Raw genomic sequence first — 25,456 nt, forward strand, 5'->3', positions numbered from 1 at the left:
CATTTGCATTGATAAGCAGAATTTGTCACGAAGTAAAGATCTGATGATGATGATGATGATGACATAGTGAAGGACAGTTTCTACACAGTAAGAGACGCGAGTGTCAAGGACGTGCAGCAGCAACAGCAGCGTCTGGAGGAGAGGAGGGATGTAGGTGTTTGTTGGGTTAGTCAGAGAAGATGGACCTGTTGTCTCAGTCAGGAGACAAACCCCCGTCACTCACGGCCGACACAGCAACTGTGAATTAGGGAGGAAACACTTTTCATTTCATCACATGCCTCCCAAGTAATTTCTTTCTCTTATCATTCCACTGATGCAGAACATTTGTTACATCTGTCACGGAGCCTCCACGGCGACGACCTCTGCCCCGCTTCTGGAGGAACTTGAGGCTTATTCTGCATTTGTACTTGTTAAGTCACTGAGTTTGAGAGCGCCGGCTACATGTAAATGTAGAGGACAAGAAGGAAAAGCAATGGAGATGAAAGAGGATAAGACAGAGAGAGGGGATGGAGATAGAGAGGGTGGTCTCCACACTGACAGTGACTGAGAGCAAGCCTTTATCGTGTTGCCAGGAAAAGAACACAGACGCACATATCAACCACACTCTCACTCTATTACCCCCCGCTCTCTGTTCTCCTTGTGCTCCTCTCCTCCACCTCAGCGCTCACTTCTTCTTCTTCTTTTCCTCTTAAGATCAGGTGGTTGCATATTTCATTCGTCTCTTCAGGCTCAGAACCCTCTTTGGGGGGAGATGGTGACCTTGGTCTTTGTTTTCATATTGATAAAACCGTACAATCAGTTGAGATTGTGCGTCTGTGTGTGTATACGAGGTAGAATTCAGTTGTGGTGGTGCAAAAAAGTGATGAGAAACAGCCCCACCATGGTGATGGCTCTGGGCCGACAGCTGACAGCACAGACCAGGTGCACCCTGGGATGCATGATAGATGGAGAGAGGGAGGAAGGAAGGTGGGGAGTAACAGAAGAAGAGAACGACAGTGAGAAACGTGGCAGGGGAGGCCAATATGAGATGAATGAAGAGGAGGAAGGAGGAAAGAAGACAAGAAAGGAATGAATGAGGAAGAGCGGGGGGATAATAGCAGGAGCGATGAAGAGTGGAGTGTCGGGGGCCAGCTAGAGCAGGAGATTGAAATCAGTAGATATGACAGGAGTGGGCAGATTGAGAGTGGAGAGGGAATAAATGGATTAATAACATCCTTATCTGAAACGTAGCCCTTTTCCTGACTTTCCGCTGCTTCTCCAAAGCCTCAGAAATCCACTGACCCCCACTAACGTCTGTCTTCAATGACGAGGGTACATGCACCCAGCATTCATTTCAGGTCACATGTCTTCTGTGTGGATGCAGGCATTTGTCACCTCTACCTGTCAACACCACCATTCCATGAAGTTAGCTGGACATGCATATAAGGGACAGGAAGAGGGATGTCCGTGTCCCCACTTCCTGTTTCTGATCCTAAATTATGAACGGACAATCAAAATAAAAGACTTTCCCCTGTCCTCTTCTACTGTGTGTGTATATATATGTGTATATATATATATAGTGTTTCGTGTCTCGTCTTGATGACCACTCAAAGCGGCTGTAAACGACAGTTTTTGGCATGCACACGACCCCGTTCACGCACACGACTATTTGCAGCATCTTCTATCACACATCTTTCATACCCATTCACGCGCTGCCAGCACAGCCGTCAGGACACATCGGCATTTAGGGAATCAAACCCACCACTTTCGCTGCGTCACTGAGCTACCATCAGACCCCAGCCTTTCATGAGATTAGGGAAACCGCTGCAGACTCCAAAGAAATAAATCCGTTCTTAAAAATGTTGCTTCGCTCATTCTGGTCTGGCAGAGCTGTGTGTGAATTATCTTGGGTCCGATGGAAATACAGTTGCACGGGATTTCTGACGAAACTTGTTTCATTCTGAAATTACAATTTTTGATACTGTATGTCCTCAGGAAGCTAAGACGATTTTCATCACATGTTGGACATTGAATTTGACACAGGTTTGTAAATGTCCGTCAGCAGCAAATGGAGCAGTGTTTATTATTTCTCTTAAAAGTTTGTGAACAAACCACTACCACTGGAATTAAGTTAGATTGGTTAGCGCTGGCAACTCGCACCACAGTAAGCAGCAAACGCACAGTGTATTCAATTTATTTTCTGTCACTTTGCTCGAATGTTTTAGTTTTTAAATAACTGTTAAAAGAAAGAAAAAAAAACAAAAACTTTCAAACTTTTCAAATGCAGAGATTTTTGTCGGGGTTTTCCTGCGTGTGGTAATGAAGAGGAGCTTTCACTATTCTACAAAATGATTCACCTAATGTATACCTCATCATTTAGATGATGCTTATACCTCCAGTCTGCTTAGCCTAACTCAGTGACACACACACACACACACACACACACAGAGGCACGGATTGTTTCTCTCTGGCCCATTTCTGCTCTAAGTTTAGCAGATGACCCACTGAGGGGCCTTTGCAGTCTGGTGCTTTTGCTGCTGCTACGCTTGTTTATCCCATGGTCCTAGTAGAATAGTTCTTTCTCTGCGTGTGTGAGAGTGTGTGTGTGTGTGTGTGTGTGTGTGTGTATTTGTTACCACTTTAAGAGCTTCTCTGGCATAAACACTGACCATGTTTGAGGAACTGGTTAAGTTAAGGGCTCAACTCAATAAGAGGTCAAATAACAGATAAGGTCAAATAACGAAAACTTCCAAACAAATCATTTTTCCATCTGTCTGTCAGTCCTGAGTCACATGTGTCTTAGGCAATAAATGACTGTACTCATTTTAACTAGCTGTATAAAGCTAAAAGGGCCAAATACAACTGCATGGTGGTCCTTGAGTTTGACACCTGTCCAAATCAATACAAGTCAATGTTTGTCCTCAGAAGAATAGCAGCACAAACCTGTGTGTGTGTGACCATGTGACCTTGAGTGTTAAGAGGTATTAATTCCACTCACAGATGTGAACCGTAGACCCTCTGCTGCATCCAGTTTAATTTGTTGCCTCTTCATTTGTCTTTTTAAGTTAAGTTTGCTTTTTTTTTTTTTTTAACCTCTCTTCCTTTACATCCATAAAAGGCCACAGTGGCCGTGACAGTGTTGCATTCAAAGTCACTCATGTTGAGTCAAAATTACTTTTTTTATTTTATTTTATTTTAATCAAGACTTGTACTTTTTTTTTTTTAATTAAGGTTCAGAATGTACTTAAAATAAGGTCATTGTTAATTAGACGATGGTCCGACAAACGTGCAAGCTAATTAAGCCTGGATGTGTTTGATTAAAGATAAGTCGACATCCATGATAAGGAATGTGATGATGAGGCACGGGAAACGCGAAGTAGTCAGTGGGGGAAGAGAGACGGGGAATAAGGGAAGGTTTAATTGAGGTTGAGATAATAAGTGTATGGAGTGAGGGTGAAAGAGAGAGAGAGAGAGAGAGAGCTAATGAGGGACAGGAAATCATCAATACGTAATTTCAGCACACATGATGATGGCTGAGTGTGCTCGGGCTTTATCAAAAGCAAGCACTGTGTGTGTGTGTGTGTGTGTGTCTGCAGGAGACTGTGACGACACATTTGGATTCAAACACCCCTTTTGCGAGGACCTCGCAACTTTAAAGGGTTTTTTTTAGGGTTAAGACTTGGTTTTAGGATTAGGATTAAAATGTTGTGTATGTTGGGGTCAAGTTAAGGGTGAAGTGAGGTGAGGTTAAGGTACAGCACTCCAAAAAGCACATGTCAGAGTAAGGTGCTAGGGGACACATTATATGTGTGTGTGTGTGTGTGTGTGTGCCTGTGGCTGTGGTGAGATTATGTCTCCTGTCCACTATCTTTTAAATTTACAATATTGAAGCAAGAACTAGCTGTTTCTCCTTTCTCCTGCCTCACCTCCCACTCTCCTGCTTTCTCTTTTTCATCCCTCCCTCCCTCCCTCCCTCTCTATGGCTGGCTTCTCAAGTCAAGTTCAAAGGATCCTTCATAGGCAGGACAGAAATATGCATTGCCAAAAACCTCCCAGCAACAGTCATCGTCATCTCTCGCTGACTTGCTCTCCATCTCTATCTCAGTCTTTGTCTCTGTTCATCTCACACTCTTTCTCTGTCTCTGTCTCGGCCTCGTTTCTACTGTAAAACTCCACCTGTTTGGTAGAACGTCCACTGAAGCAAATGTCCACCAAGTGCTTTTATGTGAGTTAATTATTATAATCATGTAATATTCATTATAAACTAATTTCAAACAATAATTCTCACATAATTCAAAGATTATAGTTTCCACAACTGAAAGGCCTACTTTCACTTTCTACACAAACTGTCTGTTGCCAACTTGATCATGTGATTTTATTCATTTTATAGACACTTTATTATCCTGTGGAATTCCTAAATATCATATGTATGTATTTTAAATATATTTTATATACACAGATTTTCCTGTGTTTATCACAAACTGATCAATTCAGATCCACCATTGGACGTGTTGCCATGGAGACCTGAATGCGTTTATTTGAACTAAACTTAAATCCATACTTGATATGTCTTATATTATCTTTATTCATCTTGAAAAATGTGTGACTTTCCATCACGAGTGACTTATTGTACTATTCATTATATGATCTGATGTGTACACACATGTACCAGTCGTGTGCCACTGGTGCACGCACACATTTGATAGTCCAGATGTATTTACAGCTGTCGATCATAGTACAAGTGTGTTAAATTATATTGGATGTAGTAAATGTATGTGTAAATGTGTTCATGTGAGAGTGTGAGTTACTGTATGTAATCATGTGCTTCCATTAACAGCACGCCTCTTGTTGTTTTATTGCGTCATAATGTCTGTGTGTGTCGTAAGTCTTTATTAACGCGTTAAGCAACAACGCAGTGTCCATTTGTCTTTTTCCCCCATTTCTGTTTCTGTGATTGTTTGCCCGTGCATACTGTACGTGCACGGTGATTTGTGTTTGAGTTGTAAGTCGGTCAAGTGCGTGTGTACCCGTGCGTGCGTGTGTGCGTGCGTGCATATTCCAGAACAAAGAGTAGGAAGTGGGTCTATTTCTTTCGCAGTTACTGATGTGCCTCTATCTGTGTAATTGAAATACCTGATTTATTGACTCTCTCTCTCCTCCAAGTCAAATATCTACCCCTGGAGTGTGTGAGTGGAGTCATTTGGTGGTTGTGGGGCAGAGCATGGAACATAGACACGGAGGGGAAACCACACACACTTACACAAGACCTACAAACATCCAGGTACACTACTGAACGCATCAACACGTACGTATTTATGCATGCGAACTGCATAAAATGGCACACGCAGACATGTGATAGATGATAAGGTGTTTATCTCGCACGAGCACATGGTTCACGTAGTAGAGGGCGCACGTGTGTCCTGCCTCTCTCTCTGACAGCATCAGTTCTCTGTGGTTGAACAACTCAGGCTCAACCTCCTCCTGTCTAAATGGCTGGCTGACTGCCTGACACACACACACACACACACACACACACACGTGTGCCTGCTCCACCGCTGACTCCTGGCTTCCTGCCCCTTCCCTGCACATTCGCTCCACACAGGATCATAGCCGTCTGCCAGCCTGCTCTCTTCCTCTCCATTCATCCCATTGTCACCACACCGTCCTCTGCCTCTGTCCCTCTGAAGGCCTTGAAATCCTGGCTAAGTTATTGCCGCTCTATGTACATCTTTATCCTTTATTCTGGCGTCCGTTCTTCTTCTCTCTCGTATTTGTCCTTTCCCTCATCTCAAAATGCGATAAAACCCAAAATCGGTAATTAGTTGAATCACTTGGACCTTGAGCATTTTCAGAAGTGCAAACTAAAACTGTATTAGGCAATTTATACTGTGCAGAAATGCCGTTGAGTTTTCTGGGCCTGAACTCATCTGAAATGGACTGAAAGACAGTAGACATGTGTTCTGTGGTCGGATGAGTCCAAGTTTATTATTTATGGGTAAAATTGTATGTGGCAAAGATGAGAAAGACTGTTATGATGATATGGGGGGAGCATCAGTGTTCATGACACGTGTGCTTTGCCTGTGCTTGAAGGTACCACTGATGCAGAGACTGTTGAGCAGATCGAGGCTGTTACAGCAAGCATGAGCAAACATTCCACCTGTTAAACTGCAACACATAGTGCCTACAATTCCCTAACAGTTAAAAACTATTTTTAATGTGTGTTTTTTTTACATTAAATTAAAATTCAAATACATTTTTCTACCTCCCCTTCACCAGTGTTATCTCTATATGTCTCCATCTCTCTTGCTTGTGAGTCCACTGACAGTCGGGCGACTGTCCCATTCTATTGTCCATTCTGAGGGGCAGTGTATTGTTGTTTGTGTACAGTACAGTCAGTGCTGACATCAGCTGTGTATCCACAGAGACACCAGTGACCGGCACAGAAGTATATTCAAATCCTAGTAGCTGGCCGGCTTCCTGCTGGCCTTACTTCGCCCTCTGGGAATTTTAATACTCACTAATCGATCACCTTGTGCCAACAGAGGTGGTAATACAGCCAGACCCTAATTATTGTTGCTGTAAATGAAGAGAGGTGTTTTGCAGCACTTCATTTTGCACAAGCTTTCTTATCATCCAACCCTCTCCCACCAGCTATGGTTTTTTTTACTCTCATATCTCTCACCCTCCTCCTCTCCCTGCTTCACTCTCTGTATTTGGCTTCTTTTAGCATTTATTTATTTATTTATTTATTTATTTATTTTTTCTTCCAAAAGCTAATGAAAATTCTGTAGACCTCTGGCACCCCGAATAAGTGTGTTGGACAGTACAGTACATTAATGCTGCTCTTAAGAAGAAGAGGGAGATAGAGAGAGAAAGCCAGAGGAAACTGGGGGGGTGGTGGTGCTGCGTAGAGGATAAAGGAGGAAGCGAACGCGTGCGAGTCTGAAAATTCAATTATAACTGTGCCCTGGCAGTAATTTCACTGGTATAAATGGAGCTACACAGTGAGAGAAGAGAGGGATAGAGATGGATGAAGGATGAGTGAAAAGGAAGCACACAAGAGACAAGACGTTGAGGAACTAGTGTAACAGGTGCGATGTGTCATCTTGTCGAGCAATACTATCAGACCTGAGTGAGGGAGCTTGTGTGTGCACACGGTGGCACAAAGTCTTTTTCCTGTCAACGTGCTGAATAAACAGGTTTGCTTTCTGTGTCGTCGATGAACTGGCGACGTGTTTTGGGTGGACCCGACGTGTCAGCTGTGACCCGTGACGTCAAATAAAACCATTTATGTGACAATTAAGACGCAATCCTCTCATTTTCTAATGAGGTAAGGTATCAAAGCAGTGACATTAGGAATAAACATTAAGTCTTGCTAAGGAGCTACTTCTCTCTTGCTGTAAAAGTGAAGAAGCTGCCTGCTAGTTGCTTTGTTCATGAGGTAACAGCGTGGCATTAGCGTCTTTATCAAACCGATTCATAACGTTACAGACAGACCACTGACTGGTTCATAGTGCATTGAGATCGATAGAGTGGTCTGTGTATTGATGTGTTTGTATCTTTTACTTTATAATCAATTACAGGCTTTATTAGGTGTTTGTTTTTTTGTTACATCCCTGCCGTGTGCACATCATTATGTCATTGATCTCAAAAAAAACAGCCCCGGCGCTGAACCCGGCATTAGACACACATACTGTATATTTCACACACAGCGGTGGGTAATGGTATGTTTTTAGCGTCGCTAATGCCGCGCCACTCATTATTTGCAAGTGCTCGGCGAGTGTTTCGCTCTCAGCGCGCCACCTCCCATGATATGGCCTTGATCTCATTAATACAAAAACAAGGTAACGGATCAACCCGTGTGCGTCTCCTGGGAGGAGCAGGTTAGCCTTTGATGTTGAGTGAAGAAGCCACAGTTTCAGCAGCCCGTCAGGGTGTCGGCGACAACTGAATCTGCTCACATGAAATCCACAACACACACACACACAAAAAAAAACCCTCACTCATATACACATACAAAAACCTTTTTTTTTTTTGGGACTGCCTTTAGCTTTGATTGTGACATGCATTCGCCGTGGCACTGCTTTGATAAGCTTATGCAATGTCACAACATTTATTTCAGTCCGCAGTCGCATGAGTTCTCCACCAAGGTCTCGTATTTACAGCAGGAGAGTCGGACTGCTGTATTAAGTTTCCTCCAGCACAATCCAGTCTGGACACTGTGGAGGCCAATTCATGTGTGAGAATGATGTCTCATGCTCCCTGAACCGTTGTTTCACAATTTCTGATTTTTTTTCCATGTGAGCCTGATGGCCCTGTCATCTTGGATTATGCCTGAAAAACCTGGCCATTCACTAAATGTAAGGAGTCAGCAACCTCAGATCGTAACACTACCCCCACAGAATGAAGCGAAATATTACCAGATAGTGCCACATAACTAAAACAGGAACACCTTAATGCACACACTGGTTCTCGTGCACTGACGCGCACACGTGCACAAAAACAAGCTCATGTTACAGAGCTACTGACTCTAGACTTACATTTGTCACCTCCTCCTCTTCATCTGTCCATTTCAACAGTGGTGGCAGGACTCAGACTCTCTCTACAGTATCTCTCATATTTCAGCTGATCTTCTCCAGCAGAAACAAAGGCTCAGGGAATGTTTTTTTTTACCACACGTATTGTCTAATATAAGGCACCTCACAGGTTCACAGTACATTGTTCTAACATGGCGCCTTGTAATAAAACCAACTAATTATATGATAGATGACATTGAGGACAGCAACTTCAAGTCCCCATGATTTTTCCCCAGCCACCCACGAGCACAAACTCATTAAAGGAATCATAAAGGCAACTAATGAAAATCATGACCGGTGTCATTACATTAACCCACTGGTGTCCTCTCGCCTTTCTCCTCTGTGAGCAAGAGAATAGAAGCAGCCAAATGAATGTTCGCACCAATAATCTTACAAAACGCCAAATGTCTGTTCTCTGTGTGTGTGTGTGTGTGTGATGCTGACTAAACTGAAGTTGTTATGTTATGTCACCACTGACACTCTGCCTTTGTGTGTTCCCTTCGTTTTCAGGATGACCACTCCATGTTCTTTCAGTTCGGCCCCTCCATCGAGCAACAGGCATCGGTCATCCTGAACATCATGGAGGAATATGACTGGTACATCTTCTCCATCGTCACCACGTACTACCCAGGTTACCAGGACTTTGTCACCAAGGTACAAAGAGACAACAGAGAACGAATAATCAGAGTGTAAAGGAAAGATCTGTGTATATTTCAGCTGGTCTGTGTGGAATCTACTAAATTAACATACAAACCATAAAGGGATACTTCACTAATCGGTGAAGTATTCCTTTAATACTTTTCTCTAAGAATCCTAGTGGTGTTATGTAAACTCTTCACCCCCTTTCAGTTAATGAAAAAGTTACGTTAGAATCATAGGAAATATAAGTGTCTTTTATAATTTCAGGACTGAATTACATAATGTGGGTGACACGGTTGGTGTAGTGGTTAGCACTCTTGCCTTTGCAGCAAGAGGACCCGGGTTCCCGACCTCAGTCAGAACGGCCTTTCTGCATGGAGTTTGCATGTTTTCCCCATGTGTGCGTGGGTTTTCTCTTCCTCCCACAGTCCAAAAACATGCAGTATGGGGATTAGGTGAATTGGACACTCTAAATTGACCATAGGTGTGAGAGTGGGTGGTTGTTTGTCTATGTCTGTGTCCCTGTGATGGACTGGCGAACTGTCCAGTGTGTAACTCGCCTTTCGCCCTATGTACAGTACATTAAATGTACAAAAATAAACTAAAAAAAAAGGGTCAGGACAGGTTTTTTTTTGACAAATAAACATTGGACATTAAAGCAAACTAATGTCTTACAATCTTCTTCTTCTTTCAGATCCGTAGCACCATTGAGAACAGTTTTGTGGGCTGGGAACTGGAGGAAGTTTTATTACTTGACATGTCGGTCGATGACGGAGATTCAAAGATCCAGAACCAGCTGAAGAAGCTCCAGAGTCCTGTTATCCTGCTGTACTGCACAAAAGAGGAGGCCAACACCATCTTTGAGGTCGCCCACTCTGTTGGGATCACTGGCTACGGCTTCACATGGATAGTGCCCTCGCTGGTCGCTGGAGACACTGTTGTCGTGCCTGCCGAGTTCCCCACAGGTAGGAGATCATGTCAGGGAACTCACAATTTAAAGTTTAAAGGCAAAACCTTTTAAATGACATGCTGTGTTTGGTTTCTGTTTATCCGAAGTACCATGAACGCATGCATTTTCTACACACACGGCCTCATTCTGTCTCCTGAGTGCTTTACTCCACAGGATGACTGCACAGCTGAGAAATGCCACCAACGGTGTAGAAAGTTTACTATGGTCACACTTTAGGAACTTTCTTAGCCTAACAGTCTGTAAAAAAGTGACACTTGGGAGATAATGGTAAATGCTGAAAAATAGTGTCCTAGTAACAGGACAGTTAGAATCATCATGCATTTGGCCCTTATATTATGAAACATTATTCACTCACTCACTGGTGTTATATATGCAACCAGCAAATCTCCTCTGTAGCATCTTTTGACTTTACAAATAGAATTTGGTCATGGTATGAACTGCTTATTTTCTTCAGACTAATGCCAAGCTTTTGCACCAGAGAGAGAAACTCTGTTTCTCATATTCTGACCCAATTTTATTTGAAGGGTCAATCTGGTCTTTATGTGACACCCATTTACATTGACTTTTTTTTTCCTCCTGAAGTTAGTTTTGTCAGTGAGGCAACAGCAGTGCAACTTCCCGAGTGCCTCTGGGAAAGAAAAGATGGATGAAAGTGCCACATCTAGTTTTTACTACACCATTTAAGAGGCTGAACAGCCCTTGTCTTTAAATCTTTCAAAAATATTTAATGTATTAAAATACTTTTTTATTTAAGGCAGCAAAATGAATGCCATGAACACAGCTTTGATGAGGTTTGTTACATGAGGAATTTGTCATTTGTGACGTCCGGTGTAAAGCTGCTCCTGCCAGAAATGACAACATCAATGTCACTAATTTTTTTTTTTGGGGGGGGATGTGTAGCACAACTCACAAGCAGCTGCGTCGATCAGAGTGCATAATCACATGATCACATTGAGCCACGTAGATGAGTTTTATGAAGCGGTGTCATCGCCAGAGCCTCCTCCATCCATCCATCCATCCATCCATCCATCACATCACTCATGCTGTCCTGCAGCAGCTCCACTGGCTCGCGGTTAAGTTCCCGTATTGCATTCAAAATCCTCCTGTTAACATTCAAGGCCATTCACAACCTTGCCTCTCCATATCTGTCCGACCTCCTCCGTGTTGCCGCTCCCTCTCGTACCCTCAGATCGTCCTCTTCTATTCACTTGACCGTCTCGTCATCAGAGCGTCTAAAAACTAAGAAACTAAGAAATATCAATTCACTTCCACTCTTTAAATCCACACTCAAAAAAGATCCATGATCTCAGTTGCACCGTCACATTTCTAACCTGTTTTTATTGTTTGTTTGTACCTTTCTTTATTCATTGTTTGTTGTCCTTGAGCGCTGAAGGGTGACTATAAATAAATGTATTATTATTATTATGATTAAGACGTTACACGTTAGCTGTTTCAAACACTTCCTGCCTCTATCCCACGTCTCTTTTATTGCTTTAATGTCGCTCATTAGACGTGTGAGATGAGATGTCAAAAAGTGGTTCACTGTATCTATTCCACATCTAACCAGTCTATACATTGGCAGCAGTGTGCTTCACACGAGCACGTGTGATGCATGTTGCACACTAACTCTAATCACCTCTGTGGCTGCTCCTAAGGTGTGCAGCGTCTGCAGAGGTGCATGCTGCGGAGCCTTGAGGGAGCATAAACAAGGCTTAATTGTCTTAAAAACTGTGCAAGCCGGAACGGTTTTATTTTTGGTCCCGCGTACGGAGATACCGGGATAAAGTGCTGAGGCATTTACTGCTTGTGAAAATAAAAACAAAAGGTCCAGGATGTGTCAGCATCCATTTGTGATATTCTCCTCGCGTGGACTTCCTTGACTTACCAGATGTAACTTTGAAGTGATGTTGTTTCCAGATTTAGATTTCAGGTGGCTATTTAGATTTTGCTTTTCTTTTTTTCCTGCAAGACAAAATAACAAAGTGACCTTTCCTTACGAGCGAGGGAGCATCTCTCCTCCCTCAAACAACTCCGCTGGAGGTCATTGAAACCTTTGAAGGGTACAAGTTGGGTTGCATGGACCACTCAGCCGGCTCACACAGTCTGTCAGACGCACCTGTCAGGCTGCGTCATGTAACACAACTTTCAGCACTTGGGGGTTTGACAGACACTTTGGGAAAGGCCAGTTCTCAGTTGGAATCAAACCTGTAAATGCTGATGATGTTGCCATCACTACAACTGCTGTAACTTCCCACAACTTCAGTCACTTTTACTCCATGTAGGAGAGTAACTCCTGTCTGTTCTCAGCACTTTCTGGGGAATGGTTGCCAGGTTCCACCTGAGATCAGTGTGCTTTTCAAGCACTGTAATTCAAACTTTTTACATCTGCTCCCTTATTGGCATCCATAGGTGATTTACTATAAATTAGACTTGGGTGTGTGTTGTGTGCCTGTGTGTCTGTGTGTGTGTGTGTGTGTGAATTTATCTGTGAAATGTGCACTTGGTTCATGATTTCATTTGCATGAGAAAATAATGGGTGAGTATGAGTAAATTGTGTGTATACTTGTTGGACTATAAGTGTGTGTGTGTGTGTGTCTGCCTATTCCAAATTAGGGTTCCACTCTATAAAGTTTGATATATCGCCTATCAGTTATGTAAATCACACAACAACTTCCCCTCTTGATTTATGCTGCCACAGAGATAATCAGGATGAGCTCATGCTCTGCTTGAATTATCGCAAAGTGGAGGTGGCAGTGCGCCTGTGTCCACACACACACACACACACACACACACACACACAAACCTTTTTGATTTTTCACTGAATTAATCATGTGAGACATAATGAGCGATCGCCCGCTAAATGTCAATCACTCACATGATGAATAGGATACATCATTTGTTCAATTCATATGGCGATCCTGCAGTTTAACCAGAAACGTCCAAATGATGATGGTTAGGAAAATGTGATGCTGTACATAGGAACATGCAGTATAGTTTGAATGTTGAGAATGTATGCACTAAAATGCTGTATATTGAACACAATGTATGTAGTTTCCTTTGCTGAAGCCAACCTGGAAGTAGTAATATATTGGATAGCCACTGGGGGGGAAGACTATGGGAAAATGAGACTACTTCTTACCTGATTTACAACATTAATAAACATTTATATGGCTTATTTGTGTAACCTTTTTCCACATTTAGAGGAAAATAGAGAATAAAGCATGCCGTATATGAGCGGGCACCAGTGAGACCACTATACTGCTGTCGTCTACCAAAGAGACAGAAATCAGCATGTGATAGACAGAATCCAGTCATGAATTAACCACGATAACAGATTCTACTTTACAAGCGCAAGATGCGAGCATGCTATTTGTTAATGTGAGATGTTCATTTGTAGACTGATTCTTGCAGTCAGCTCTCATCGCTGACTTTGAGATTCAGCAGCAGAAAAGCCACATGAGGCCTGTCGTAGCAGTCGACCGCAGTAACTTCTGAACTTGCGCACAGCGCTACGACAGCATTGCACAGCGTGTGACTGATGGTGTCGTGGTGTGTGCGGGCGGTGGGTGAATACAGCAGTTCAGGGTTCAGAGGAAGGTGCGCGCTGGCCATGAGGCTAATTTGCTTACAAGACACTCTTAATAATTTGCACCATGTGTGATGAAGAGCCTTCAATTCTACCGGGTATTTCCACCGATGCCTTCCATAAGCTTTGCTCTGGGGAACCATCGCCCTCCTCCTCTTTCCTTCCCTTTCCTCCTCATTTGTTGTTCCTTCACTTCTCTGTGTTTTCTGTCTCAGTATTTCAGCCTCCTCTGACTCTCTGCCAACTCTCTGATTTGCAGTTTTTTTGGTCTTGTCTTTGCTTTTGTGTCTTTGTGTGAGTTTCTCTCTGCCCGTTCTGTCTCTGATTTTCATTCCTCGTCCTCTCCATCTCTCTCTCTCTCTCTCTCTAACAGACTTTCTGTATCTATTCCTGCGGATCAGAGTTGCACAACACGGATGTACACACCGCTAACACAATCTCCCGATCTGACATCACTGACAATAATAAGCTGTTTCCAAAAATACCCAGTGATACGTTGCCGCTGTTATGATCTCACTCCGTTTGCTTGCATGTAGTCAAAGTGTTGGTGCGGGTCCGTGTCAGTAGCCAGTATACTGGCCAGAAAATGCAGCCTTGACAGCTTCACCACTGCTGTTCAGCTATAACGTTGCCCGCTGACATGTCCGTGTTATGACAGTTGAACATGTCCCATGAGGTCTATGAATATTCACACAGTTCCCAAGATATAGAAAAGAACACACCACTTGGCACATGCAAGTCCACATCACTCAAACTCACCCGCACACCTTTTTCATGGAGTAATAAAAGTTCTATATATATATGTATATATATATATATATATATATATATATATATATATATATATATATATATATATATATATACACACACATATATGTATATATATATATATATATATATATACATGTATATATATATATATATATATATATACATGTATATAAAAAAAACAAGTGATGGGAATGAGTGAGTGAGTGTTGAGAGAGTGCCAATAGTGTGTGACATCAGATGTGGTCCCGGAGGGTCAAAACTGTCAGCGCCAGGGCCCCGTGAGGACGGCAGGTTGCCAGGGTGCCCGTCTATTTCTGCCCACTGACATGGTAGTGCACTGGCTGACATGTGGTCATACGCTGTCAGATGAATGCAAGACCCCCTGATGGACACAGGGATAGACAGATTAAACGGCAGACAGAGAGAGAGACATAGCCAAATAAATTGGTTTGAAAGCGGGGCGAGCTTCACTGAGATCCATGTGAACTGAACCCAGAGCTGACAAACGGGGGCCCTCAAAGAGGAAAATGATTTATTGTCCGTTTCTTTTTTCAAATGTCATACAGACACTTGAAGCTGTAAGTTGCATCACACCAGTGCCGATCAAGGTTTAAATTGGGCATTGTGGCTTTGACTTTGGCTCAAAACTAAACCAAAGCTGCTCATTTCTACCAAGTGGCAACAGCTCGTGACATCACCGTAAGAATCTGACGTCACATGCTGTACAACCGGGCAACTGTTGGACGATACCAGCTGTCAATCACAATCGCCTTTCTTTAGTGTCTATCTTTCTCTAAATGGGAACAAAATGTACATCGTGTTCTATTGAAAAATGTGGCGACTGAGACTCCCCGGGAAGACTTTTAATGACATTGTAGATCAAGTGAGAAGTAGTTTCATTTTCTCCTAGACTTCCATTCAAACTGGGCTCTTTTTGCAACCAGCAGCATGGCGGCTATTCAATATATTGTTACTTCGTTGTTGGCGTCAGGAAGGAGAAAGGAGAAAAGACGAAAAAAATGTTTGTTTTCATGTACAGATTTCCACCCAATTACATGCATTATAATTAGCAAATATAATCAGCTTTCATAAGCTTTATAAGCAAATGATAATGTTTAAAAAACCCTGGCCATTTATGATCTATATTACATTGTTCACCTTAAACCAGAAATACCAGCACAGTAGCTTCAATTATGCACAAACCTTCATCACCACCTTCAAAGGTACACGCACCATGCAAAGCTGATGATCCGTGTGAATGAACACAGAGGCAGCACTGATTGTGTGTTGTATGACAATTATCCCGAGACAGTTAATCAAAATGTAATTGTGCCATATTTGTTCTAATGAAGTTGCGGATTGTTTTGAAAGCTTAAAACACACTCTAACAAACAGCACAGTTGTTAGTTTTATTACATTTTCTAATTAACGAGTTTGGCAAAAACTCTCCTGTAATAAATTTGACACGAGTGTAAATTTCCCAACTGAGAGCTGGAGCGAGCCTCCGCTGTTAAACTCTGATATACTCACATCTTGGCCTCAGTGAAACAGTATTTCCTGACTCACAGATGATATGCCTGTTGTTGATTTTGAATTGGTGAGAATGTTTTCATGGCGACACAGTGATGCTAAAAGGCATTTACATGATCGCCCTATGTTCGTGTGTGGGTTTTCTCCAGAAACTCCTGCTTCCTCCTGCTTGCAGAAATCCTTTAGATTAGATTTGAAATTGTCTGTAGTTTGAGTGTGAATGGTCATTTATGTTCACACTAGTGACCCGTCCAGGGTGAACCCTGCCTCTGGCCGAATGTCAGCTGAGATTTGCTCCAACTGGATGGATGGATGATGGCACTTCAGTTAGTAGAATAGTTATCAGAGCAACATTTTCTGCCTCATGGCACCAATCCTGTTAACACGATCCTGTTTTTAAAGTGATTAAAACATCTAGATGCTGCATTTTGCTTCTCCGCACGCGTTTTGACTGCTAAAATGACGCAAAACGTGATAGCAGCATTTATTCTATGGAAAGTGAATAAGCGACACTATATTTTTGCTTTTACCCCCTTCATCTGCAAGTAAATATGAGTAAGATTGCCCCATACATTCATAAATCCTTTACATTATTCTACTGAATAGGTAAATAAAAATGCCAACCAAAAATAGTCGAGCTCCATGTCCCAAAAATGAAAATTGTTGCCCCTAACTGAAAACTTAATCTAATGTTTGTTTTGTACTGTGTGTACTTACCTCACTAAAGTCAAGGCATTGCAATTATATTATATTATATTATATTATATTATATTATATTATATTATATTATATTAAATTATATTAAATTATATTATATTATATTATATTATATTATATTATATTATATTATATTATATTATATTATATTATATTATATTATATACAGAGACTTTCCAGCATTTAATAGGTGCTGTTCTCACATCTCTTGGAACCGTTTTATTGGTGGTCCAAACTGATCTTGGACCACTCGCCGCTGTATTTACATGCATGTGTCATCACGGCGTCCTGTGAAAAATGCCTTTTTTGGCCGATATGTTTCGCATAAAATCCTGACAGTAGTGAATGGGAGAGCTCAATGACTGGTCATTCTAAAGAGGCTCCACTACCTGGCACCACTCGCTGTGTAAAATCAATTAATAGAGACTGTTTGTCTTGACTTAATCATCTTATCAATAATGGCAGATTCATCAGTGAAAATCATTATCAAAATGTCAGCTCTGTTTTAATGGACGCGTAATGGGTCTAATTTTGTGTAGCGCGTTCATGTGTTTCCACAGAGTAAGTGAAAGAAGAAGAAAAACAAAACACCACACACACACACACATTGATTAATGAAGTTCCCTGTTCTTGAGTCCATACAGGTAAATCACTGTCGTTTGTGTTTGTGTGAGTCGAAGCAGGGGGAATATCCTCAGCTGGAAAAATAAGTGTTCAAATAACTGTCAAACGACAGACAGACAGACAGACAGACAGACGGGCATCATGGCAAACGGATAAATGAGCTGATGTAACGTGGAAGGACACCTGGAGAGACTGACACAGAGAGATAGGGAGAGTGAGGGAGACAGAGACCTGCTCATAAACAGACAGATTGTCAAAAGAGAGTAGGATTCAGGCTGTCAGAAGGGCAGATAAACAGAGATGTTTTATACAGACAGATGGACAAACACAGCAAGGTGATAGACGATTACTCAGTCAGGATGCGAGAGCTTATCGGCTGCTCTCTGAGTCATCACGTAGTGAGCGCTCTCTGTCTTTTGGAGTGTGTTCAAAACATGTACACTCTGTATGCCTCCACACAATCACTTTAGTTTGCTCCGTCCATCTGTCTGTTTCTCCTTTGTCTCACTTTGTCATCCTCATATCTGACTCAATCCTTTGTTCCCGATCCCTTTCTCGCTCACGTCTCTATTATTCTGCCTCGGACTCTTTCGTCTTTCCACGTCGTCTCTGATCTTTCCCTTTTGCTCTCCCTGCTTTGTGCATCCAGGTCTGCTCTCGGTGTCCTACGACGAGTGGGACTACGGCCTGGAGGCGCGCGTTCGTGACGGTGTGGCAATAATCACTATGGCGACCTCCACCATGATGATGGACCGCGGACCTCACACGCTGCTGAAGTCTGAGTGCCACGGAGCTCCTGAAAAGAAAACCCCCATCTCAGGCAACCCCAATGAAGTGCTCAGGTGAGAGATGGTAGAAACAGAGTATTTATGTACAAGTGTATAATGGCCTTCTTCTGGTTAGGTCATCAGAAAACATTCAGAATATTGCTGAGGAAGTGTGTATGCATTACATTTTACAGTATGGTACAATATGTAAACTTTAGACAACGGAATTAAGACTGCTTGTGTAGAATTGACATAAAGGAGAGAATATCAACACACTTCATGTTTAGGAGCGGCTGATTTGACCTTTGATAGAGTGTTTAGTCGCCTGGAACATTTGGGTCTATATATACATATATATACATATATATGTATATATATATACATACATATATATATATATAACTGAGCAAATATTATTAAGAAACTGATTCTAATGATTCAGTTACATTGAAAACGACTGCTTTCCAAGTCACTAGTCACTGGTTTGTGTGTGTCGCGTATGACTCCGCCCACGTTGAGTTGGTACTATTTCGTAGTGGAAAACCAACCCAAGCCGGGCCGTGCCGAGGCGAGCTGGGAGCTTTAGTAACGCCTAAGTAACTTAGTAATGAATCCTTTTTTCACCTGTCACCAGAGGGGCTTCGTAGTAATCCAGCACCAAATCCTTGAAAACTCGCCCTGTGGTGGACAGTGTAAAATACAGTGAAGAGGCCATGTGTCTCCGTCAGCTGTGGTCTCATTTGTTTACTGTTATTTACAATTATGCTAATGTCTAGAAAATTAATTTGGCAATGATTTATGGACGTTAAAGTGCTGCACAGATTCAGATGGTGTTACATCAACACGAGCATCTTCCTGGCATAGATCCGCACAACCATGGCAACCATGGATGCAGCAGATGCTGACACACGCTACACACACACACACACACCCCTTCATCCACTGCATACTGTGATCATCCTCCCTCCATGTAATAATACCCCTCCACACAGCGAAACACCCCCTCCACATGCCCCTTCCTCAGGAAAAGCCAGCTCCACCCCCTCAGCTGTCTGTCCCAACAGCAGAGCATTTCAAGCGGTTGTGAAACGCAGCGTTTGGCGGCACTTTGCACTGCACACTACTTAATTGGTCCCAATGGCGTTTCTGTTGGCAAACCCTGTCATGCTGTGCTTCAGAGCTCAGCACATTGTTATACTCGTGGCTGTTTGGCCCTTCTGCCACTCTAGGTGTCTACTGTAGAAGTATGTGTGTGGGTTTGTGTGGGTTTTTATTGAGCTAAAGAGCAACGGTCAGAGGAGGCCAGAAGAGTGTGTGTGTGTGTGTGTGTTTATACTGTACAGTTTGTGAATGCTAAGGAGATTGTCATGTTTTATTGCACTGGTGTAGTTTGGGTTGTTGAAAGCGCTTCTTTCCTGCTAAGTAGGAGCAGCTGTGTTCTGGCTAATGTACGGCTCATTTACACGTGTACAGTGCGTAACACATTTATGAGACCACCACCCAAAGCCACAGCTGCCCTAAATTAACAGCACTGGTAATTATCGAAAAAACATTTTTTAATCTTTTTCTGTAATGTAGAAGCTCTTTGGATTGAATAATATATTTAATGCTAAAATACAATTATTATTATTGTTATCTGTGAATTTTTAAATTTGCTAAATAGTAAAGCACATTATTGTGTATTGATTAAAAATGTCAAATTATACATATATTCGGAAGTAGTTTTAGTGGTTGAATGTTATGCTTGATGCAGACCAGCGAGCCGCCTCAAATTTGGGTATAAAAAAGGTGAATTCAGTTTATTTGCCTAATAATTGACAATAACATTTTTAGTTTTAAAGATTTCTGAAGCTTTGTCGTCGTGATTGTCAGCTCAGGAGGACGGTTCAGATTGTGTCGTCCATTTTCACAGCCAAACAGCATCTGATTTCAAACGGCGTCCTTTGCTGGACCGCGCAGTAATTCCGTCAAACGGTCCGATACACGTCAAAGCTGTATATTTTGAAGTACATTCAAGTCTGATTGGATATCTGGATTTCAGATAGAAAGTGGCAGCCCTGACACACTCAGTCTCTGCCTCTTCTGCTTTCTGCTACAGATTGATTGCGCAGCTCATTTCAAACACACGTTCCGTCCACAAGTACTATAGCTGTGCATTCAGCTGAAGAACACGGGCTCCTGCGATGGAAAGACGTATGAGGGATGTGGATGCATTTTCTGCTCCAAACTTAACTACATCCTACACTGAGGCGGCAACGCTTTGTTGTCCATTCCAGTGAAGTCTTTAGATGTCATTTCAACCCCTGTGCGCTTGTTCTCTCCTTTCTGAGGCTTTGCATTTGTTTCACCACTGCTTACTGCTTAGAGATAACAGCAAGGTTCACAGTGGAATACACTTCCCCCTGCTCTGCTCGTGTGTGCCTTTGTGCAGTTTGCTCTGGCCTGCTCTTTTCTTCTTAACTCTACAGTGGCCTTCTCTGACATGTCCTGTGCTACTCTCTGCTCTGGTCTTCACTCTGTCATCTTCTCTTGCCCTGTGGTCTTCTCCTTTGTTTGATCCTCTACTCTTCTCTGCTTTCGTTCCACTTTATTTTTGTCCAACTCTCCTCTCCTCTCGTCTCCTTTCCCCTGCATTCCTCTCCTCTCCTCTCCTCTCCCCTGCATTCCTCTCCCTCTCTCTCTCTCGTCTCCTCTCGTCTCTCTCTCCTCTCTCCTCTCCTCTCCTCTCCTCCTCTCCTCTCCTCTCCTCTCCTCCTCTCTCGTCTCGTCTCGTCTCCTCTCCTCTCCTCTCCTCTCCCTCCTCCTCTCCCTCTCCTCCTCTCCTCTCCTCTCCTCTCCCCTCTCCTCTCCTCTCCTCTCCTGTCCTCCTCTCCTCTCCTCTCGTCTCGTCTCGTCTCCTCTCCTCTCCTCTCCCTCTCCTCTCCCTCTCCTCTCCTCTCCTCTCCTCCTCTCCCTCTCCTCTCCTCCTCTCTCCTCCTCCTCTCCTCTCCTCTCCTCTCTCTCTCTCTCTCTCTCCTCTCTCTCTCTCTCTCTCTCTCTCTCTCACTCTCCTCTCCTCTCCTCTGTCTCTCCTCTCTCTCTCGTCTCTCTCCTCTCCTCTCCTCTCCTCTCCTCTCCTCTCCTCTCCCTCTCCTCTCGTCTCCTCTCCTCTCCTCTCCTCTCCTCTCCTCTCCTCTCTCTCGTCTCCTCTCGTCTCGTCTCGTCTCGTCTCTCTCTCGTCTCGTCTCCCTCTCCTCTCCTCTCGTCTCCTCTGCTTCTCCCCGACCAACCTGCAGTCTCATAATCGACTTAGCTGTGTTGTTGATTAGATCAGCTGCGATCCCCGGTAAGATCTTTCGCCCTCGCTGCTTTAACTAAATTTGTTTGGTGATAACCTTTGTCTTCAAGTGTTCAATCAAGAGAGATTATTGTTTGGCCTACAGTCTATACACTAGAAAAGGGAATGAATGGCTGTCTGTCTGCCTGGCTCGCTGGCTGCTTGGTTGGCCGGACCGTTGTCCTGCTGCTTTGTTGCTTCACTAAGTGAATCAGTGGACGAGTAGATGAAAGATGGGTAGAAAGGGAAGCAACTCAATCAGAGAGTTCTCTTGTGAGCTGGGAAAACAAAAACCTCATTAATAAATAAAGTAGAGTCCCAAATATGTACTATTATTAAATTATACGTAGTAGTTGTGTCTGGAAAACGGTCTGTTTCGGTCACATAGATCTCAGATTAATCAGAAATCTATAGGATTGCTTTACAGTAATGGTTCTCAGCCATTTTATCTTGTGGATTAATGTGGTGGTGTTTAATATCAGTTGGCAACCGTCTTCTGTATTTAATTATCCGTTATTTGTCTTTTTATCCATTCCTTTAAACCAGTGATTCCCATGAAAGGTCATTACATATAAATTAGTAGGTTTTTTAATTTGCAGTTTTGTAATTAAGTTTGCAGTAATTTAGGTATGATTTGCAGTAAAAAAAATATGTACAGTATACATACATATACAGGAAACAAATATTTGAGTTCGGACTTTAAACTCTCAGAGTTCTGACTTTATTTTTAGAATTCTGAATACAAACTGACTTTAAACTCAAAATTCTGACTATATTCTCAGAATTCTGAGTTTAAAGTCAGAACTCCTGTGTGGCCCTAATCCTCTTCCGTAGGAATGAAATAAATCCGCTGGTGTTTAAAAATGTATTTTATCTGACCTAGTAGAGCAGGTAATATACTGTGTATATATAGCAATATTGTGACAAGTGTGTAAGTGTCCAGTGTCAGCCGGTACAGTACAGGCCTAACATGACTGTATTTGCAGTGCTGAAACCTGTGGTTGGGATCACTGGTTTAGACTTTTCTGTTTCACTGACTCACAAAGAACAACTGGAAGTGTAGATTTAGAATGAACATGACGCGGGAGCGCACACGGCCTATTTCTCCATTCACATTTATCCTGGGAAAGACGTTTGGGTGAGTATATAATATACAATGACAATGGTGGAGGAAAGGAGCGTGTGGAAGTAAATGTTAAAGTAAATCCCATATATCCTCAATAACTCTGATGAGTGACATCGTTGGGACACGACTGCTTTGTGCTGGGATTTGTGACTATTTGACATGATCACACATCGCTAATATTTTGTCAAGAGTGTGAACTTTAAAGCAGTGAGTTTAGTGAGGAAATCTGATTTGCCTTTGTCAATCGGGTCTAGTTTCCATTTCAGTCTGCAGCTGCGGGATGACGAGCAGTCGCTTCACAGTCGCCTTGACTCTGTTGTCTCTCACTCATCGCGCTGATCCCTCTCTGCTGAGCGTTTCCTTGTCCACAAGCGTTTCACCATGCCGCTCGGCTAAGTGAATTAAGTCCACTGTAGCCAGCCTTGTGACAATCCAGCTCATGCTACAGCACATGCCTGACAAATAAAGATAGCAGAAAACAAGAGAAAGAGAGAGAGAGAGAGAGAGGGGCTGAGGAATACACAGCACTGTGAGAATCATGAATTTGACAACAGCGGCCCTGACCTTGCCGAGGCGTGGACAGGTTCCAAATGAGCTCGGAGTTGGAAAGGTGTCAAATCCTTTTAAGGCTTGTGTGGATATTTTTGAACTTCTGTTGCCTCAGTGAGACTTTGTCACTGTGTTTGCATGTATGTACGTACGAGGGCCATGAGTGTGTGTTTATGGGGCAGGCCAGTGGGAGGCATCACAGCGGTAACTGTGATGAGGCTTGATTGGAAGTAGGTCAGGATGCTCCTTGTCTTTTTCTCCTGTTCTTTCCCTCTACCATTTTCCATTTTTCTCTCTGTGTCTGTCTTCTCCGGAATCTTTTCAGCTGCCTGTCACTGAATCGGTTTCTTCTCTGTTTGGTTTATTTAGTTCTTTTCTGCGGTACAAGCCCTCTGTGTCTTGGAAGAAGAAGTCAAAATACCAAACTCTGCAGATAGTTGGCATGTGGAATTTGATATTGTCTTTATCAAAGTGTGTGGGACTTGGAAGCCTTCATATCGTTTGCAAGAAAAAGGAAAGAAAAGACTATTTATTGTTTGACAATGCCGTACTATTAGTCCATCACGGTGTGTTTTATGCTCTGATATTGTATCTCTCTGCAGCTCTTAAAGCCAGAGGAGTCACACACTAATCAAGAGCATGTTTTAAGTTTTACAGGCCATTAGGTTGGGTCTCTCCATTACACTCTAATTGAAGTTAATGTAGTACTTTACCCAACTAACACTAAAATATTGTTTCCAGAGGGCATAAAGAGAATTACATTCACTTTTAAGAAGTCATCTCCAGGTGAACGCAAGGTTAAATTTGTCATCTACGGAAGCCTCGAGGCTTGCTGCAGGCACACTTCAGGTACTAATTATGAAAACAATAAATTATCCGCAGCAAAAGGCAACAATGACAGCAGTAAATCCATTTATAAGAAATGTCTGAAACGTATTAAAAACACCTAAATAAACCAAAGAATCATTCAGAATAATAATACTCCACTGGTACCGTTACAGCAGGAACAGGCTAAACACCCACTCAGTAAGACTGGAGACTCACTGAGTCTTGGACGTTCACATATTATTGAGCCATGTTCGAGGAGATGTGATTTGTCCAAAGAAGCAATTTGTGAAAAAAAATAAATAAATTGCTTTTGGAAGCCGCCATCCTGCAGTTTTTGCCCAGAATAAAATAAAATGGCGACGTTGATTTGACAATCTCGCCGTGTGAAGGTTGGCATGATGTTCAGCAGTAGGAGGCCTCTGGAAATACCACACCTTCAGGGTATAGAGATGAAGTGGTGAATTATAATCCCTCAGACGTAACTTTAAACTGGTATATTTTTAACTCAATGGGGGCAGAGCTTGATAACGGTGATATCACGGAGGCTTCTCGTCTTCTTAAAGTGCCTCAGTTTTGGGGTCACGGATCAGCATGGGTTTGTTATTACGGGGGAAAATTAATTTTATTTGAATTATCTTTATCTAAGTTACAGTTTGTATCACCTCGTGTTCATTACATGTTCATGATATCTTCATTATAAACATTTGTCACGATGAAAATCTCTGAACGGGCCATGTTAGTCTGCTGTGTTGTGTGGACATTTGTTGTTTCATGGCCGTTGGTAAACAGCATTAGCGCCCCCTGGAATAGTGTGTGGGTACTGCCATGAGTGACTTGCCTCTTATTTCTTTTTGTTACCTCCTCAGAGTCAGGTGTACTCGCTGTATGACTGCTCGCACCCAAGCGTAGCATCTGTACACACAGACCTTTACATCCCTATCGTACCAGGACATTGATTTAAAGTGTGCATCTTTACACTTTCATTGTGTCCTAATGGATTTAGTTCATTTCATATGATGTGCTTGTATGTACTACATATGACTATATGTATTGCATTATTTGTTGTTTTTACCTTTTGTTGATTATCTATTTATCTTTATATGCACTCAAAAAAAAGAACAAACAAAAAAAATCTGAATATTTGCTTACTTACGTTGTTACTGTGGCAAGAATAGAACCAACTTTAAATGTAATGATTGGTTTCAGTGGCTGTGTCACATTTGCCTTAAATCCAATCACAACGTCCAGTGCTTCTGTGTCGAAACACTTTCTTTGCCATTAGCACAGTTTATTACACTGTTTACACATTCACTTGTGATGTCTGAATACACTCACAGAAACCTCCACACACACACACGTGCAACATATTCACAACCCCCCCTCCCCCCCTGCAATCACACTGTATACCCCAAGTGTGCATGAGGCAAATCTACAGTATGTTTGTCTGCCGCGACCACACACTGCCATCTGGGGCA

The 25,456-nt window shown here is 42.5% G+C and overlaps 1 protein-coding gene across 2 annotated transcripts in view; it reads left to right on the top strand.

Moving 5' to 3' along the window:
* LOC122785653 (glutamate receptor ionotropic, NMDA 2B) overlaps positions 1 to 25,456 on the top strand; it is a 119,006-nt gene that overhangs the window by 61,369 nt on the left and 32,181 nt on the right. For both annotated transcript variants that reach the window (XM_044051548.1, XM_044051549.1), the window contains 3 exons: positions 9,066 to 9,209; positions 9,889 to 10,159; positions 18,045 to 18,237. In XM_044051548.1, the coding sequence (XP_043907483.1) occupies positions 9,066 to 9,209; positions 9,889 to 10,159; positions 18,045 to 18,237 (608 nt within the window). The remainder of the gene's footprint in view (positions 1 to 9,065; positions 9,210 to 9,888; positions 10,160 to 18,044; positions 18,238 to 25,456) is intronic.

This window comes from Solea senegalensis, linkage group LG19 (assembly GCF_019176455.1).
Source record: "Solea senegalensis isolate Sse05_10M linkage group LG19, IFAPA_SoseM_1, whole genome shotgun sequence".
NCBI lineage: Eukaryota > Metazoa > Chordata > Actinopteri > Pleuronectiformes > Soleidae > Solea > Solea senegalensis.